Source organism: Sarcophilus harrisii, chromosome 3 (genome assembly GCF_902635505.1).
Source record: "Sarcophilus harrisii chromosome 3, mSarHar1.11, whole genome shotgun sequence".
NCBI classification, from domain to species: domain Eukaryota; kingdom Metazoa; phylum Chordata; class Mammalia; order Dasyuromorphia; family Dasyuridae; genus Sarcophilus; species Sarcophilus harrisii.
Genome location: NC_045428.1, coordinates 275,085,313 through 275,102,732, shown reverse-complemented (window position 1 = coordinate 275,102,732; position 17,420 = coordinate 275,085,313). Strand labels below are relative to the sequence as shown.

The window sequence follows — 17,420 nt, the reverse complement described above, 5'->3', positions numbered from 1 at the left end:
TAAATATAAACTGTTCCCTATTATTGTTAGGGTCAATCTCTATCATCCAGAGCCTTTAACAATCTGGATTCAGTTTACCCCTTTCCAGAAGTATATATTACTCCCCTCAGTATACCCTAAAGTTTAGATGCAATGAAATTGTGCTACAGTTATAGCATTCTATTTCCAATCTCAATGTCTTTATTTTAGCTGTCCCCATATCTGGAATGCATTCTCCACCTCCTCTCACCCCTTACTCTATCTCTCTTAATATCCCTAGTTTCTTTCCATTCTCACTTCAGGTGCTATTCTCTACATCAGAGATACCAAAAACACTTCTCCAGGTTTAGCACTGACAAGCATCCCCAGAACCAGATAAAAATGTAACTTGGAAATGCTTAACAAAGTAAATAAAAATGTAATGCAACATAAAGTTAATTTGTGGTTTTCTAAGTCAAAGTGAAGCAAAAATGGTTGTTTCTGTTAGATACACTTGCAATAAGTGAAGACTCTCCTTATGTATCTGCGTGTTAATGTCCCCTCCCCATCAGTGTGTTTATTTTGTAGATGCTTATATAGGGCTATGAGACACCTTTTATGTCCTTCATGGATTATAAACTCCTTGAAGGCAAGAACTCTTCTACTTTTACCTTTGGCCTTAGTACCTGGCAAACAGCAGCCATCTGACAAAGTTTGCTGAACAAAGTTTATCTGTAAAATGAGCTGGAGAAGAAAATGGCAAACTACTCAAGTACCTTTGCCAAGGAAATTCCAACTGATTTTACCAAGTCTGACATCAATTAAAAAAAAAAAGACTGCATAATACAATATAACAGCTAGAATTTATGTAGTAACTTAAGATTTGCAAAGCACTTCGCATGTATTCACATTTGGTTTTTACAACAACCTTTTGAGGTAGTAGGTGTTATAATTATTTTATAACTGAGGAAAAATGGAGCTGCAAGTGAATCATCCAGGGTCACACAGATATTAAGCATCTGGGGCAGGATTCAAATTCATGTCTTCTGTACTCTATGTTGGGTAATCCATCTACCAAGGTGCCTCAGTAGCTATGTCTGTCCCATTTATAATTCAGTAAGGGGTCTATTTACACAGTATTCTTTCTGGATCTAGAACATGGCCTGTGCCTTATTCATAGTGCCACAAAGAAATGGAAGAAAAATCACTTAATGCTAGTTAAATTTAAATGCAGAAGCATTTGATTCCCATCTGCTTGTCCACTGGCCATGTGTACAGCGATGGAGACACTTACCTTAATAACTGGGAGAGGTGCTGCTTAGCTTGCATTTCTGACACCGATCGCTTTGTCTTCTCAAAGAAGGCATGTTGCACATCCGAGTCAGGGGAGATGGAGCCATGCTCACTGCTGCTGCTGCCCCCAGTTTGTTCTCCTTGGACAGGGAGAGGAAGTGATACACTCCTAGTATAATCTAAGTAGTGGGGAAACGGGGAAGGAAAGAAATTAGGTTTACCATTTAGATATGAACTCAGGTAAATAATTCAGTTCCCATCCATTCAAGAAGATTTGATAAGAAGATAATAAACAGAAAAAAAAATAAATGACAGAAGAAAGGCAATAAAATTAAGATAGTGTGAGAAAAGATTCCTGTTTAAAAAAAAAAAAAAGTAACTTACAGGGAAGTCAGAGTTGAGGAGGGAAAGCACTTCAGATTTGGGCATAGTCAGAGAAAATGCTCAGAGCCAAAACAAGAATAAAAAAAAAAAAAAAATAGCCCAGACACAATTCCAGTATGCAAAATAGAAATGGCCTACTTGATTGACTTTCTTATTGCACCAAGAACACATGCAAAAAAGTAAAGCTGAATATGGATATAAGATGTTGACAAATAGTCAAAAATCTTAATATTGTTGATACTTTTGACCTCATTCCTCCAGATGAAAAAGAACTAATGATTACATTTTGGAGGTAACTACTGGACCATTTACCACTAGGTTGACTGTATTAGAAGTTATCTACCAACTGGTGCTTTTACAACTTGTAGTGGGTCCAACTACAAGAGAAGGCAGCACCGTATAAATGGACTTAGTGCATTCTTCAATCAAGGTCTAGTTCAGCAGACAGTTTTGAGACTAGCTAGTCTCAAATATAAAATGTCAAATCCTGCATATATAAAAGAACCAAATCTGTCCCTTTAACCCAACTGACCCTGACTTTGTGGTCACAAATGAAAATGAAGCATGTTAATAAGGTAGACTCATTTATCTTTGTCTTCAAATTCTGCCCAAGAATGAATGTACTTCTCTGTTATTAATGTCAAACATTCATTTGTTTAGATTTTCAACAAACCCCAAATATGCTACACCCAGCCTTCTAACTTTGACATAAAAATGGAAGCATTATGTAAAGCTCCATGTTTAGGGGATGTTGTGGAGCCAGCTTCAGTTCATTTCTTGGCATGAATAACAAAGCTAAGCCTGTGGGGTGGCTAGTAATTCACATGATTTTCTTTTTTAAAATACAAAACTTAACTGATATTCTAACTTGTCTTCATAGACACAACTCACCTGAAGGTTTGAAAGCAATTCGATTTTTCTTGCCCTTGTTCACCTGCTTCAAGAACGTGTCCTTGAGCAGGTCAGAGGCTGTAACTCGTCTGTTTGGGTCAGGTTCAAAGCAGAATAAAATGAAAGCTCTGGCTTCTGCTGACAGTGATTCTGGAATCTCTGGGTGTATTTTGAACATGCCCACCTATATTGGAGATAGAAGTAAAATATCTGTTTTAATAAGGCCTCTGATGAACTTAGGTTTTGCAATACTTTTAATTTCTTCCTTTTTTCAGACAAATATATACCTTCAACCTCACTAGAGTACTACAACAGACATCACTATTTCCATTATATGATATCAAGCTGCAGAATATCCATTCCTATTTACCAGATATTATCTCACATCAGTTGGAATTTACATAGCTCTTTAAAGTTTGCATACATTATTTCATTTCATATTCACAATGATGCTCTTCTATCCTCATATTTACATAAAAGAAAACTGAAACTCATACATAATCTCACAGAGCTGATGAGTTGTCTGAAGTGCAATATGAATCCAGGTCTCCTAGATGCCAAATCCAATGTTCAAACAGTATTATCTCCTACTTCAAACTTTATCAAGGAAAGGCATAATAAATACAATCCCCTTCCCCATTATCCACAACTGGTCCCAAATCCCATAGATTACTTATTTTTCAGAGGCCAAATTCCCTATAACCCGAACAAAATTGTTTTTTCTTAATCTGACACTGAAAAAGTCACAGTTCTTTTAACTATTGAAAAAGTATTTCTACTCATAACAATCAAAGAGAATGTAGTACAGTAGTTAGAGAGCAGGCTTTGGAGGCTAGACTTAAGTCCAGCCTTTGACTTGTACTGGCTTCCTGGGACATAATAAGCACTTTGTAAATATTTAAATTTGATCTGGTTCTGATGATGCTCTGAACTGTTTCAGGTCACAGGGTTTGGCATTTCTGCTTTAAACTGTAAAGTTGCAATTAACCCCCTCTTCATTAGTTGAGAAAGTTCTCTCCAGATGTTTTCTACAGTGATGAAATCATAGGTCCCCAGTCAAAAAACAATCATAAGACCGGTTAATTAACAAATTATCAAAATTTATTAGTGGTAGGAAATCACTATGACATAATTTCAATTAAAAACACTGCTGAAGTATCTAGAATCCTTAATAATAATTCTAGAGAGTTAGAAATAATTCTTGTTAATGAAGTTTTAATAGAAGTATCCCAGATGTGTGCTGAATACACACAACCATACTCCCTTCTTTCTCCTTGTTCTATATTCTTCTCCAGACTAACACATATTTGAGAAATGAGAAAACTTCAAGAATCCTCCCCTCTTAGGATTCTTGCTCTGTTTGCTCTTTCAGGTCTGACTCATTCCTTGAGTCTACATACATTAACTGTACTCTAAGCAGTTTCTCTGCCTCTTCCTCTTCACCCCCTACTTCATCCCCAAGCTTTCCTGGCTACCTTCAAGTCTCAAATAAAATCCCATATTTTATAACAAGTCTTTCCTAATCCATCTTAATTCTAGTGTCTTCCGTCTATAAATCATTTCCTATTCGTGTTTGTTTATACATATTTCTTTGCTTGTTCTTTTTTGCTGTTGTTGTTTAAGTTCATAATAAAAATGTAAATGTAATAAACGAAATTAATTGCACAATAATCTGTACAGATCATAGTCACTGACAAACATTATTAGCCAGTCAGAAGTCAATAGTTTGTTTATCTAATTATTTTCAAAGAGTTCTACTATACTGATGAACAACTTGGCCACATAAGAAAGGATCAAGAGCTATCAGTTTAAACACAGCGCTCTCCAGACTTCACCACCATGCTTTAGCAGCCTTTTCCCAAAGATCCTTCTTCCACTGGTGAGTCATTCCCAGAGCCCACATTGTAAAGAGGGCTTTGGACCAGCTGTGCTTTACTCTTTGCCACCAGGGGTTATCTACTCTTCAGCTCCCTTTTCTTCCCCTATTAGAATGTAAGCTCCATAAGAGAGCATGCCTTTGTTATCTCCATCCCTTAGCAGCCTGGCTAAATTAGTGTCTAGCACATAATTAAGTGCTTAATAAATGCTTATTCACATTTATTGGGAACAGAGATAAAAATTATTTACTTTAAAAAACAATCTCACAGCTATATACTGCAGATTCAAGGGAAGTTAAACAAATGCCCCCAAATCTAACCATAGATCAGCAAGAAAATGCAATTAAAATTAAGAGTTCCAACATTCAGTTCTGCATTGAAATCAGAAGCCCCAGATGCTTTTATTTACATTTGGCATTGTTCTGTTGTCTACTGTTTTAGATTTTGTTTCATGTAAAACAGGTCAATAGAGCAGATGTTCTCTTATTTGGAGTTCTTGTTGCTATGATTTTCTTGATTCCTTCTTAGGTTACCCACCTAGGTAACCCAGGGATTTTGTTCCTAATGGACATACTTTAATCCCTACGCTGCAGTTAACGTCTACAATCTCTACAAGCCTAGCTTTGGGATCATTTGGCACCCACGGGATACTTTTCAAGCTCCCAGAACCACAAGATTTCTGAGTTGGAAGGAGAGAACAGATCCAAATTACAGTAAAAAAAAAAAAAAATTCCTCACTACACATATGCCACAAATGGTTATAGAATCTTTTCTTTAAAGCTTCAGTGAGGGGAATGCACTAACTCCCAGTCCTTTTGTAGATAGCCTTAAGTGTTAGGAAATATTTCCATACATCACCCTAAATTTTCCTCTATGTAATTTCAGCCCTGCTAGTTCCACTGCTTAGGATCTAAATTAATCCCTCTTCTTTCTGTCTGTCTGTCTCATACCATAGCCCCCTCAAAGTTTTTTCTCTCTGTGCTGAATTCTTCCCACACTTTAATCTGGGTTTCTGAGAGATTAGCAGATAATTTATAGTGACTGGACCAGCCATTCTGGGAAGCAATTAAAAAGTAGGCTCCCCTCAAACTATCTAGCTATGTGTATCTTCTAATTCTGCAATATCACCCCAAAGAGTGCAGGAAATTAGGAAAATACCTATGAACACAAAGATATTTATAGCAGTTCTTTTTGTGGTGTCAAAGAACTGGTACTAAAAGGGTACACATTAGTTGAAGAGTGACTAAACAAATTATGGTATAAGAATGTGACGGAATAGCACTATGATACAAGAATTGATAAAAGATATATTCAAGAACAGCTGGTAGGAACCAAAACAGCTGAGTTCTTCACAAAATTTTACCAGACGACCTAGGAAACGCACTAGATCAAATTCAAATAGGGAAATCCAGAAACAATTGCAGTGAGTCATTTGTATGGTCCAAACAGAAGTCAGTGGATATTTGGGACAGGAATAGGACAGTAGCATCCAGGGCAGAACATTTCAGTGCTCAAGGAGATTCTGTAACCAGGACAAGAAGAAGCCCTAGATCCAGAGTGGTACACCATGAAAGTAAATGCACAAAGTCAGCATTGTTGCCCACTACCAAGTTCTGGAGCACAGATGAAGGGCAGACTGAAGAGACCTGTGCAGAGGAATGGTGTTTCTGGGAAGGGTGGTCCAAACTTCAGAAGCAAGCAGCAGCTTTATAACTTAGATCCCAGAAACAGAGTGGGAGCTTAGTTCCATCATCTATCCTGGACTTCAGAGGAATAAGCACAGCAGGAATCTTAGACTACAGAAGATCCTACAGTTCTGACACTGAACCAAACAAGTTTTCCAGAGGGCTGATAAGGGCTGCATCTGGCTGTTGCTCAGACCTAAACCAATGTCATTAATTTGCAGAACTCAGACCAGTGGGACAGCCCTCTGACTTTGTCTTTGATTAGCCTACTCTGGGAGCATTGAAAATTTATAGATCCCCAGTCTATCCTTAAGATACTGTAATAATACAACCACTCAACAACCTCAAGAAATCAGCAAAAGAGCCATATTAGAACTTCCCTCAAGAAGTGTCTCAGAGTCTTGCCCTAACCTTAATCCTGAAGTCATGAAGCTATGAAGATGTAGCTGTAAAGATGAGCAAACAAAAAAGATTCCCCTAATAAAGTTATAATCAAGTCAGAGAAGTTCAAAATGCAAAGCCAGAAGAAGAGACTGATTCTAAAACATCTACAAGCAGTCTAAGAGAAAAACTCAGAAATTGAGTACAAACTCCACTAGAATGCATAGAAGAGACAAAATAATTTTAATGAGTTTTAAAAGTTTTATAAATGAAATGAGAGCACTTGAGAAGAAAATTAGAAAAGAAATGTAGCTGTTGTTTTTTTAGTTATGTCCAATTCTTCATGACCCCATTTGGTAAGACTCTGAGGCACTTCCAATAAGACCAGAAGAAAGACCCCCATCTTAGGCAATGTGAAGTATTCACAAGAGGGGAGTCCTGGGGCTAGCTTGTTTTAGATTCAGCCCCAATCACAGGAAATTTTACCTCTAAGACAGCTTTAGAAGTTCAGGGTCTGAGTTTGGGAAGCCTGAGACAATCCTGGCCAATTAGGAACAGCAGATTCAACTGTGATGCTTGCCCTGGACAAGAAGGAATCAGCACACTTCATGTGTTCAGGGGTAGTAGGGCAAGGATACTATTTGCTGTGGGTACTTGCAGGAAAGTAGAATTTAGGGTTTGGGGTTCCAGGTCAGAGGGGAAAACTGAAGTGACGTCAGAAGCAACATTCCCCACCACCATCACAGCATTACAGGTGCTTACACTAATAGTTCTATTCTTTCAAAATTGAAAAAAGAAAGACCCTACCCACAGAAACTTACTATGAAAATAGGGAATAGTGGGATTCATCTTCAGAGGAAGATAGTGAAGTAAAAAACAAAACAAACAAAAAAAAAAAACTCTTCTACCCCAAAGAGTAAGTTTAAATACTATCTGCCCAGAAAGAATATATAGAACTCCAAAAAGTCTTTAAAAATCAAGTGAGAGTTTAAAGAAAAAAACTTTTTAAAAAAAGAATCATTCAAAGAAAATAAGATTATGAAAAGAATTAATATAATCTCTTCTATTTTATATATGCTTTCTTGAAATGGAGATTTGTTACATATTTTGAATCCTCTGTGATGTTTTGCTAGATATATGACAATGTTTTATTTTGTTTTTTTATTTTCCTTTTCTGTCTTTTTCTATTTTGTTTTTTTCTTATTTTGTATTTAGTTTTAAATAAATAAATAGAATGTACTGAGAGAATGGGAAAGGGAGAAGTGGAATAATGTAAATTACCTGCCATAAAACAGGCAAGAAAAAGCTTTTACACTGAAAGGGGAGAAGTGGAAGAGAGGAAGAGTGAGTGAACCTTATTCTCATCAGAATCGGTTCAAAGAGAAAATAACATACATACTCAATATGGATATAAAAATCATCTTACCTTGAAGGAAAATAGGAAGGGAAGAACATATGGGAAGGGGGCAAGATGATAGAAGAGAGAGTATATTGTCGAAGAGGGTGATCAATAGCAAAATACCTTTGAGAAGGTCGAGGTGAAAGAAGAGAAAGAATAGAATAAACAGGGGAGAAATACAGTTTGCAATAATGATTTCCAAAAAAAATTTTGAAGCAAGTTTCTCTGAGGAAGGTTTAATTTCTCAAATGTATGTGAAACTGATTCAAATTTATTTTATAAAAAAAAAGAGCCATTCCCCAATTGATAAATGATCAAAAGATATGAACTATGCCCAAAGGGCTATAAAATCATGCATATTCTTTGATCTAACAATATCAATATTAGACATGAATCCCAAAAGATATTTTTAAAAAAGGAAAAGGACTTCTATGTGCAAAAATATTTATAGCAGTTCTTTTCTCAGAGCCAAGAAATGGAAATTGAGGGCATACCTATCTATTGGGGAATGGCTGAATAAACTGTGGTTTATGAAAGAATTGTATTTATTGTTCTTTGCAAAATGATGAGCAGAAGCTCTCAGAAAGGCTTGGAAAGTCCTCCATGAATTCAAGCAAAGTGAAATGTTTTGTGTACAAAGTAATAGTAATGTTATGGGATGATCAGCTGTGAATTATTTTGCTATTCTCAGCAATACAATGAGATCTAAATACTCTGAAGGACTTACAATGAAAAATGCTATCCACACCCAGAGAAAGAAATGACAGTGTCTGAATACAGATTGAAACATACTCTTTTCTTTTGCAACATGACTTTTATGGAAATGTTTTACGTAACTTTATATGTACCTTCATAATGGGGAGAGAAGTGGGGAGGAAGGAAGAGAATCTGGAATTCAAAGTTCTAAAAACAAATGTAAAAAAAGTATTTGATCTGTAACTGTGGGGATATTAAATAAACACACAAACAAATAAATAAAATTTAAAAAGAGAGAATCAAGTAGAAATAGAAAAAACCCAGTGGTCACTTTATGAACACAGCCCCCAAATGAAAATTCCCAGGAATATGTAGCCAAAATTCAGATCTTCTAAGCCAAAAAAAAAAAAAAAAAAAAAAGATACTGCCATTAGCTGTAATGGGCTGAGGTTTGAGTTGGTGCACAGAGGTCCCAAGCACGTGAGGCTAAATAGTAATTGGACTGTACTCTATTAATATACATGCTTGGATAAAGAATGGCCCCGCCCACTCTCTGTGCAAGTCCTGATGTGTTGTACAGGAAATGACGATTTTGGTGGGTGGAGGCAGAGAGAGACAGGAAGAGAAGCTGGGAGAGATTGGCCTGGGTTCTATGCTCGTACCTGCTGGTCCGGTGGCTGCTGGTCTAGCTAGCTTCTTGACTCAGCTGCACACATTGCTATTGCTGATTCTCTCCCATCTCCCATCTTTCTTCACTGAGAATAAAGATTGACGACTTTCCCCTAACCTGAATTCCTGATTCTGGCTGGTTTTAAAATACGCGGTCTTCACAATTAGCCAGAAGGGAATCAAGTATCATGGAACCACAATCAGAGTCATGCAATTTAGCAGGTACCTCAAAAAAATGCAGAGAACCTTGAATACAGTATTCTAGAAAGGATATGGGCTTATAGCTAAGCATCAACTTTTCCAGCAAAACCAAGTTTATTTCAAAAGGGAGAAAAATGAATCTTTAAAGAAATAGAAGACTTCCAAACATTTCTAATAAAAAGACCAGAGCTGAGTAATAACTGAAATTCAAACATAGAAGTTAAGAGAAACCTAAAAAGGTAAATAATTAATGAAAAATTATTTTTAAAAAACTAAACAAAATATTTATATTCAAATATGGGGAAATAATAAGTGTCCCCTATAAACATCATCACAGGTCATATTACAGATAATACCTGTAAGTAGTTCTATAATATTTAATGACCTTAAGAATGGAAAATGAGGGAAAAGGAATATAATGTAGGAGAAAGAAAAAGATTAGGGAAAATTCTCTCAAATAATCAGGGTACACAAATAAACATCACTACAGATAAGGAGAAGAGGGAAGAGAGTAGCCTAAAATTGAACCTCACTCTTATCTTAACTGATTAAAAGAAGAATACACACACACACACACACACACACACACACACACACAGAGTTTGGGGTATAAAAATATATTTTACTCAACAGGAAAATAGGAGGAAAAGAAGAGAGGGAGGAGGAAGAACTAAAGGGAGGACAGATTAAAGGAGGGATTAGTTCTGAGCAAAACAAATTCTTTACTAAAGAGGTTCAAAAATATTTGAAGCCTTTGTTGAGGTGGCAAAGATGGGAATTTAATGTAGGTGTTTATAAACTGGATAATGGAAGAACAAGTTATGATACAATAAATATGATGGAATAATATTATTCTATGGAGTTTTTTAGAGAGGAAATATAGGAATCAATACCAAGTGAAGTGAACAGAATCATTGTATAAAACAGAACATTGTCATTAAAACATTAAAAACATTAAAACATTAAAACCGAAACATTGTATAAAACAATTTATACAATGACAACAATATGGCAATGACAACATTTTGGCAAAGGCAAACAACTTTGAAAGAACTAAGAACTCCCATCAGTGTAATGACCAACTCTAATTCCAAAGGACTAAGAATAAATCATCTTACCTACCTCCTGACAGAAAAATGAAGGATTCAGAATATAGAATGAGACAAAAAAATTTTGGACATGGTTAATGTGGAAATTTGTTTTGATTGCCTACATGTTTATAATAGGTTTTGCTTTTCTTTTGTTCTCATGGCAGGGCAAGGTTGAGGTGGGGGCTTAGAAGGAGGATGTTTGCTGATTGAAACAAAAAACAATGTTTTAAATGATGAAAGGAATGGTTTCAGAAACATCTGGGTAAGCTTGTATGAGCTGATATAGAGTGAAGTAAGCAGAACTGGTAAGAACAATTTATACAACAACAATGTTGCAAAGAAAACTCTCAAAGAATGATCAATGCAATAACCACATCTCCAGAGAACTGATGATGAAATGTGCTACCCCACTTCTAGCCAAAGAGGTGATAATCTCAAACTACAAATCAAGACTTTCTTTTGGATATATTAATGTGGAAATTTGTTTTATTCCACTATACACTTCTGTGATTTAAGAAGTTTTATTTTTTTTCCCCTTTTTCAGTGGAGGAGGGAGAGAAGTGAAGTAGGAGGGAGAGAAGGCAGCCTTTCATTGATTGAAAAAACTAATTTTAAAGAAAGTGTCACAATTAGATATGGAATTCAACACTTTATTAAAAGCTAGACTGAAATAGGGCAGAGAAACTGAACACAACAAATAATAATGTAATAGGGTCAATACTTTCTGCATGGGTCAGAGACTTATTGGCATAATTAAAATTTTCAAGAGTTACAAAGCCAGTACCCAGATAGCAGGGGGATTAGAACTCTATTGAAAAGGATTATGCATATCTGGCAGGTTTTTCTTTGTGTCTAATTTTAAATGACATACAGAGCAAGCCACAGGACTTAATAAAGTTGTAGGAGGGAAGACAGTTAAATGGGGTCTGAGTGTTGTTAACTCAAGGCAATGAAGAATAATAGCCCGTGTAATCACATTATATAACTAATCTGTGGCCCCATTATCCACAATTTGGCTTTCTGAGGTCCAACTAAGTTGGCTTTTCATGGAGGGTGGAAATGGGGTCAACTGTCTGATAGAACACAGGGGACTAACACATCTTCAAGACTTTTTCCAAGCCTTGCAGACGTACAGAATTAATGTGCACACATGTACATGTATGCGTGTGTTTAGTGAAGTTATCTTTTTTCTCATTGACTCTATGGGATAGGGAGAGAAATGAGGATCTGATCTCAGATAGGTAGCAAACATTTACACAGCAGTAAAGATTCTACCTCCTCATCAGTAAACTATAACACATGGTAGCAAAATGTTGTGTCTGCTTATGAATATGGATCACCCTCGCAGGCAAGATCTGGTGAACACACTTTTTGAAGATCTTTGAAAAAGAAAATCCAGTTGCCAAAAGATCAGCAAGGTCCCAGTTACAAAAACCAAAACAGGAAAATTCCTCTCCTTGAGATAAAAAAATATATATTTAGTCTCGGGAACAAGGAATTGGTCCTTAAGCAAATCAAACCAGTCTTACTTTAAACATAGCTGCTTGAGGTTCCCCAAGCTCATGAAATGGAGGTTTTCCTGTTGCCATTTCAATGATGGTACAGCCCAGGGACCAGATGTCAGCAGGGGCACCATATCCTCGAGGACCTTTATCAATGATCTCAGGTGCCATATATTGTAGAGTGCCTGGTTTAAGGGGAAAAAAAAAAACAGTATGGGAAGTCACATTTCTTATTCAACACATCAGTTCATTGTGTGAGCTCGATGACATAAAACAGGTATGTTTCCATTTCACTCCCCAAATAATGCCAAGTGTGTACTGGGACTTAAGAGCACATGTGGTCCAATCTCTTCTTTGGCAAAAGATCCCAAATAGGAATTCCTGTAAAGGAAAGTTGTGAATAAAGTTGTGAAAGTCAGATACTCAGAGTTATGGAGAAAAATGGAAAACAGAAATCAAGTCTAAAATAGAAAAAAATGAAACTACTACTATAAAAATGATAGGAATATGAAGTACAATAATAAACCACAGTGGGATAGTTTGGGAGGTATGCATGAAAAAAGGAAGTTCAGGGCCCTTGGAAAAATTTAGTGATTGAAAGACAGTATTAAGGAGGAAAGTAGTGCAAGGGAGAAAGAGAGTGAGACAAGAGACAAAGACAGAGAGACAGAGAAAGAGACAAGCAAGACAAAGAGACCAAGAGAAAGAGAGAGCAGAAAAAGAGACAGAGAGAACAGTTATATTCCACCACCTATAGTTTTATTCAAATTGAGACCACTTTTTGATCATTTTAAAAAATAAAGATTGACTTGCAGAAGGGTGTAGGAATACATTTCAAAAGCTGTATTCTATCCTGTGATGCTACCAATAAACCTTCTGTTTCTTTGCTCTGATTTTTTTTCAGAAATCTAGCAGCTAGAATAGCATCCAGAAGATCAAAGTTCAAGTGCTGTCTCTGACACACTACTTGTGTGATCTTGGACAAATTTTGTAACTTCTTATTTCTCCAGACACTCTCAAAGTTGCAGCACAATTGCTGATCTGTGTAGATGAAAGGAGATTCCCACAAACTTACAAAAGTCCAGACCATCTCCCCACTCATCTCTACCAAAAAATTAGATCAGTGAGAATTCAGAGAGCTTCCAAGAACTCCCCATTTATCCTGTAATACATCCTATTTGTATATAGATTTTTGCATGCTGTTTCCCTCTTTAGTATGTGAGCTCCTTAAGAACAAGGTCTATTTTTTTTTTTTTTTTTTTTTTTTTTTTTTTTTTGCCTTTCTCTGTATCTCTAGCACTTAATTCAGTGTCTGGCACATACTAAGCACTTAATAAATGCTCCTTGCTGACAAAGCATAGCAAGAAACTGTTAAATCAGTTAAAGTGTTGAGCAAGACATGTCTCATAAGGTTCCCTGCATTAAGAAATCCATGAAACCTCAGGAAGGGGAACATAACTATGACATAATATCCTTTGCAGGCTTAACAAAAGTCCCAATAATGAGAATGAAAAGGTTTGACCTGGAACACAATGCTCCTTCTAACTAATCCAAAATTAATTGATTAAACACAGATTTTACAAGGTTATGCAATAAATGATAAAGAACAGTTAAGCCAAACAGAAGGAACAAACTGACCATGGCAAAAAAAAAAAAAAAAAAATTACCTTGGGGCACTTTCTTTTGCAATAATTACTATGAATGTGGGTCTACATATTCACTCTAGAGAGGTGATTTATACATGCAGACAGAGGTAATCCTAAGGGATTTTAAGCAGAGCACCAGGGGAAAAATGATGGCAAAGGAAAAAAAACAACTACCACACTCTCCCCCCCCCCAAAAAAAAAAGAGGGGGAAAGAAAATATTGGCTATACAAGGATCAAGCAGCAGGCTTAGAGAGGGACAAGATAATACTTCAAATGGATTGCAAATTCATAGACTGCATGTAAATGATATTCATCGTAGGAAGGGGAGGAAGTGGGCAGCTAGGGGACGCAGTGGATAGAGCGCTGGACTTGTAGTCAAACACTTATCTTCCTGAATTCAAACCTGATCATATTAGTTATGCGACTCTGGGCAAGTCCCTTAACCCTGTTTTCCTCATTTTCCTCATCTGTAAAATGAGCTGGAGAAGGAAATAGCAAACCTCTCTCGTATCTCTACCAAGAAAACCCCAAATGGGGTCATGAAGTATTGGGCTCACCCAGGGTCACACAATTAAGAAATGTCTGAGAATGAATTTGAACTGGATTGTTTCCCGAGCACTTCCCAGCATTCTCTCTACTGTGCCACCTAAAAAAAATAGGTGGTATCACAGGATGGTAGGACTAAAGGAACCTCAGACATCATTAAGCCCAAATTTTTTATTTCACAAATAATGCATTTTGAGACCTCTAAAGGGTTTAGTGACCCAAGGCTACAAAGCTAGTGATTATCACATTTGGAACTCCCATACTTACTGTGTGACCCTAAGCAAATCACTTAACTACTCTGTGCCTCAGTCTCCCCATCCACAAAACAGAGATAATCTATCTATAGGACAAAATGACATTTTTGCAAATCTCAAGGCACTATATAGTGCTATTCATTATGCCAGTAATTATTATTATTTAGGAGGCCAGAAAGAAAAGGATTTCATGTTGGATGAGGATGACTGTCTTCTCAACTCTCCATTTCTGTGCTTTATCAGCACAAAAAAAATATATATATACTTCTGAATAGAGTTTGTGAAGAGGATTGGGGAAGACAGATTCTACCTTCCTTGAGAGATAAGAAGTGTCCTGGACCTTGATAACCTTCTTTCCGAGTTAGTTTTTCTGGTCTCCCAGACAAAGGACCAATTGATTACTTCATGGTTTGAAGAAGGAGGTGAGACTAGAAGATGACTGAGGAAAAGAGAATGACAAGCTAACCTTTTTGAATGTGAACTCAAGCCTAGGCCAGCACATTTTGGGTCAAGAATGCTCCTGCTCCAAAGCCAATGATAAAATATCCTATCACCATCCCCAAACTGGAATTGCTCATGTAGAAAATGACTTTGTTATTTATTAGCGAAATCCAAATTAAGACAACCTTGAAACATCATTTTACATCTATCAGACTGGCTAAAATGATGAAGGAGAAAGCAACAAATGTTGGAGGGGATGTGAAGAAATCAGGACACAAATTCATTGTTGGTGGAACTATGGTGTGATCTGGCCATTTTGGGGAGCAATCTGAAATTATACTCAAAAAATTATTAAACTGTCTAAACCCCTTGACCCAACAATACCACTATGTTCTAAAATATTTATGGCAGCTTTCTTTGTGGTGGCAAAGAACTGGAAATTATGGAGATGCCCTTCAAATGGAGAATGGCTGAACATGTTGTGGTATTATGATTGTGAGGGAATACTATCCTGTATGAGAAATGATGAACTTGATCTTAGGAAAACATGGTTAAACTTACACTAAATAATAAAGATAGAAATGAGCAAAACCAAGAGAATTCAGTAAACATCAACAGCAATACTGTTTTAAGAACAAATTTGATGACAATTATAAATACCCAAATTAACTACAAAGGACATATGAAGATATTATCTGCATCTAGTAAATAATGATGTACATAATGATTTTATACATATATACATATATGTGTCTGTGTGTATACATGTATATGTATATATTTGTGTCTAATAATAGTGGGGGGGAAGAAAAAAGGAGAAAAAATTAATTTACGTGATAACTTTATTGAATATTTTAAAAGAATAGCAAATTGTACTAACAGATTTATAGTTTGATGTGTAATCATCTGTTTAATTATATCAATAATTATATATCTATTATATTATGCTAGAGAAATGATCATTTTATTCCAAAATTAAAAATAAAATAAATTTAAAAACAATTTTGAACTGATTTCCCATGGGTTGAACTATAACCAATGGGGAATGCTCTGAAAATCTGGAAAAAATTTGATGCTTTAAGGACAAGCCAGTTCCCCTTTTATAATGGTTTAAATAAATAGAGTGAACTAGGAACTAGTCTTGGCTTTGTCATCAACTGTGAGCAAGGCTATTATTAATTGTCCTAGGCTGATAGAGCATGGGACTTGGAATTATAAAGACCTGAGTGCCCCAGACACTTACTAAGTATGTGATCTTCAGCACATCATTTAATTACTCTATTCCTCAGTTTACCACTGTGTAAAATGAAGATAATAATTTCACCTACTTCACAGGATAATTGTGAAGATCAAATGTAATAATACATGTAAAACACTTTGTAAAGCTTAAAGTGTTATATAAATGCTAACAATTATAATACTTTTATTATTTCTACACTAATTTAGTAAATGAGAAGTTTGGACCTGCTACCCTTTAAGATCCCTTCCAACTCCCACATTCTATAAGTTTTTGTTTCTATGTCTAACAGAAAAAAACATACACTTTCATAATTTTTTACATGACGATTTTATGTTGTCAAATAATAAATCTTTATTTAGTTACAGACAGCATTGCTTTCAAAGGCTCTGTACTTTTAAAATGTTATTGTTATAGCATAATTATAAGGCACTTCATATTTTTGAAAAGCCTTAGCTGTTTCATTAATATTCTTTCATGGGGTAGAGGTCACCCTGGGTTTAAAAGACACTGCCAATTGAATACAATCTCTGGCAGGTTGAATCATGCTGGAAAGACTTCAAATTCAGTTCTGGCAGTGGGCAGTATGTCTGCTGCCCAAAGACTGGCCTAGCTCAGTTTAGACAGACTTAGAATCAGAAGGTTAGCCACTGGTGAGGAAACTTTTGAACCATACTCATTCAAAGTCTCCTAAGCCCCCGAAGACCTATCCTCTGTTTTAGAATATCTCCACTAAAGAAATCATGAATATATGAAGTACTAAGAAGTCTTCTCATTATCAGATTGGTTGGTTTTATCTATTGAACCCCTTTCTCTCAGTATTTATATTCTTCATGGAGCATGCATAGAGGAGAAAATCCACTCTCTCAAAAAACACAATTACACCTATCCCAAGAAGAGCTGATTTCTGAGAAGAAAAAAACCAATTATTATAAAACATCAGGGATTAGGAAAAATGGTGAGAACATTCAGACTCATATTATTAGATTTGGTTTTTAATTATATAACAACATAAGAAATCTGAAATAAGAAATCTGTAAGAATTGCTATGACTCAACCACAATTTTGAACAACTTGCTGGTGACATTTTTTTTTCAAAATAAAATAAAAGAACCTGAAGGCTGAAGGAGACTCTCAAAGGCTAGTAAACTTGATTTGCTATATATGGACAAGAATTCCTAACAACAACAATAACAATAACAATATAACTAGTATATTTATAGCACTTATTATATGCCAGACACTGTTCTAAGTGCTTTAGAAATATC

General features: G+C 35.9%; 1 protein-coding gene across 1 annotated transcript in view; it reads right to left on the bottom strand.

Moving 5' to 3' along the window:
* The window catches only part of MAP3K15 (mitogen-activated protein kinase kinase kinase 15), a 138,277-nt gene that overhangs the window by 18,013 nt on the left and 102,844 nt on the right, over positions 1-17,420 (bottom strand). The window contains exons 20-22 of the mRNA XM_031961275.1: positions 12,055-12,212; positions 2,527-2,710; positions 1,253-1,430 (exon numbers count right to left, since the gene is read on the bottom strand). Coding sequence (XP_031817135.1) covers positions 1,253-1,430; positions 2,527-2,710; positions 12,055-12,212 — 520 coding nt within the window. The remainder of the gene's footprint in view (positions 1-1,252; positions 1,431-2,526; positions 2,711-12,054; positions 12,213-17,420) is intronic.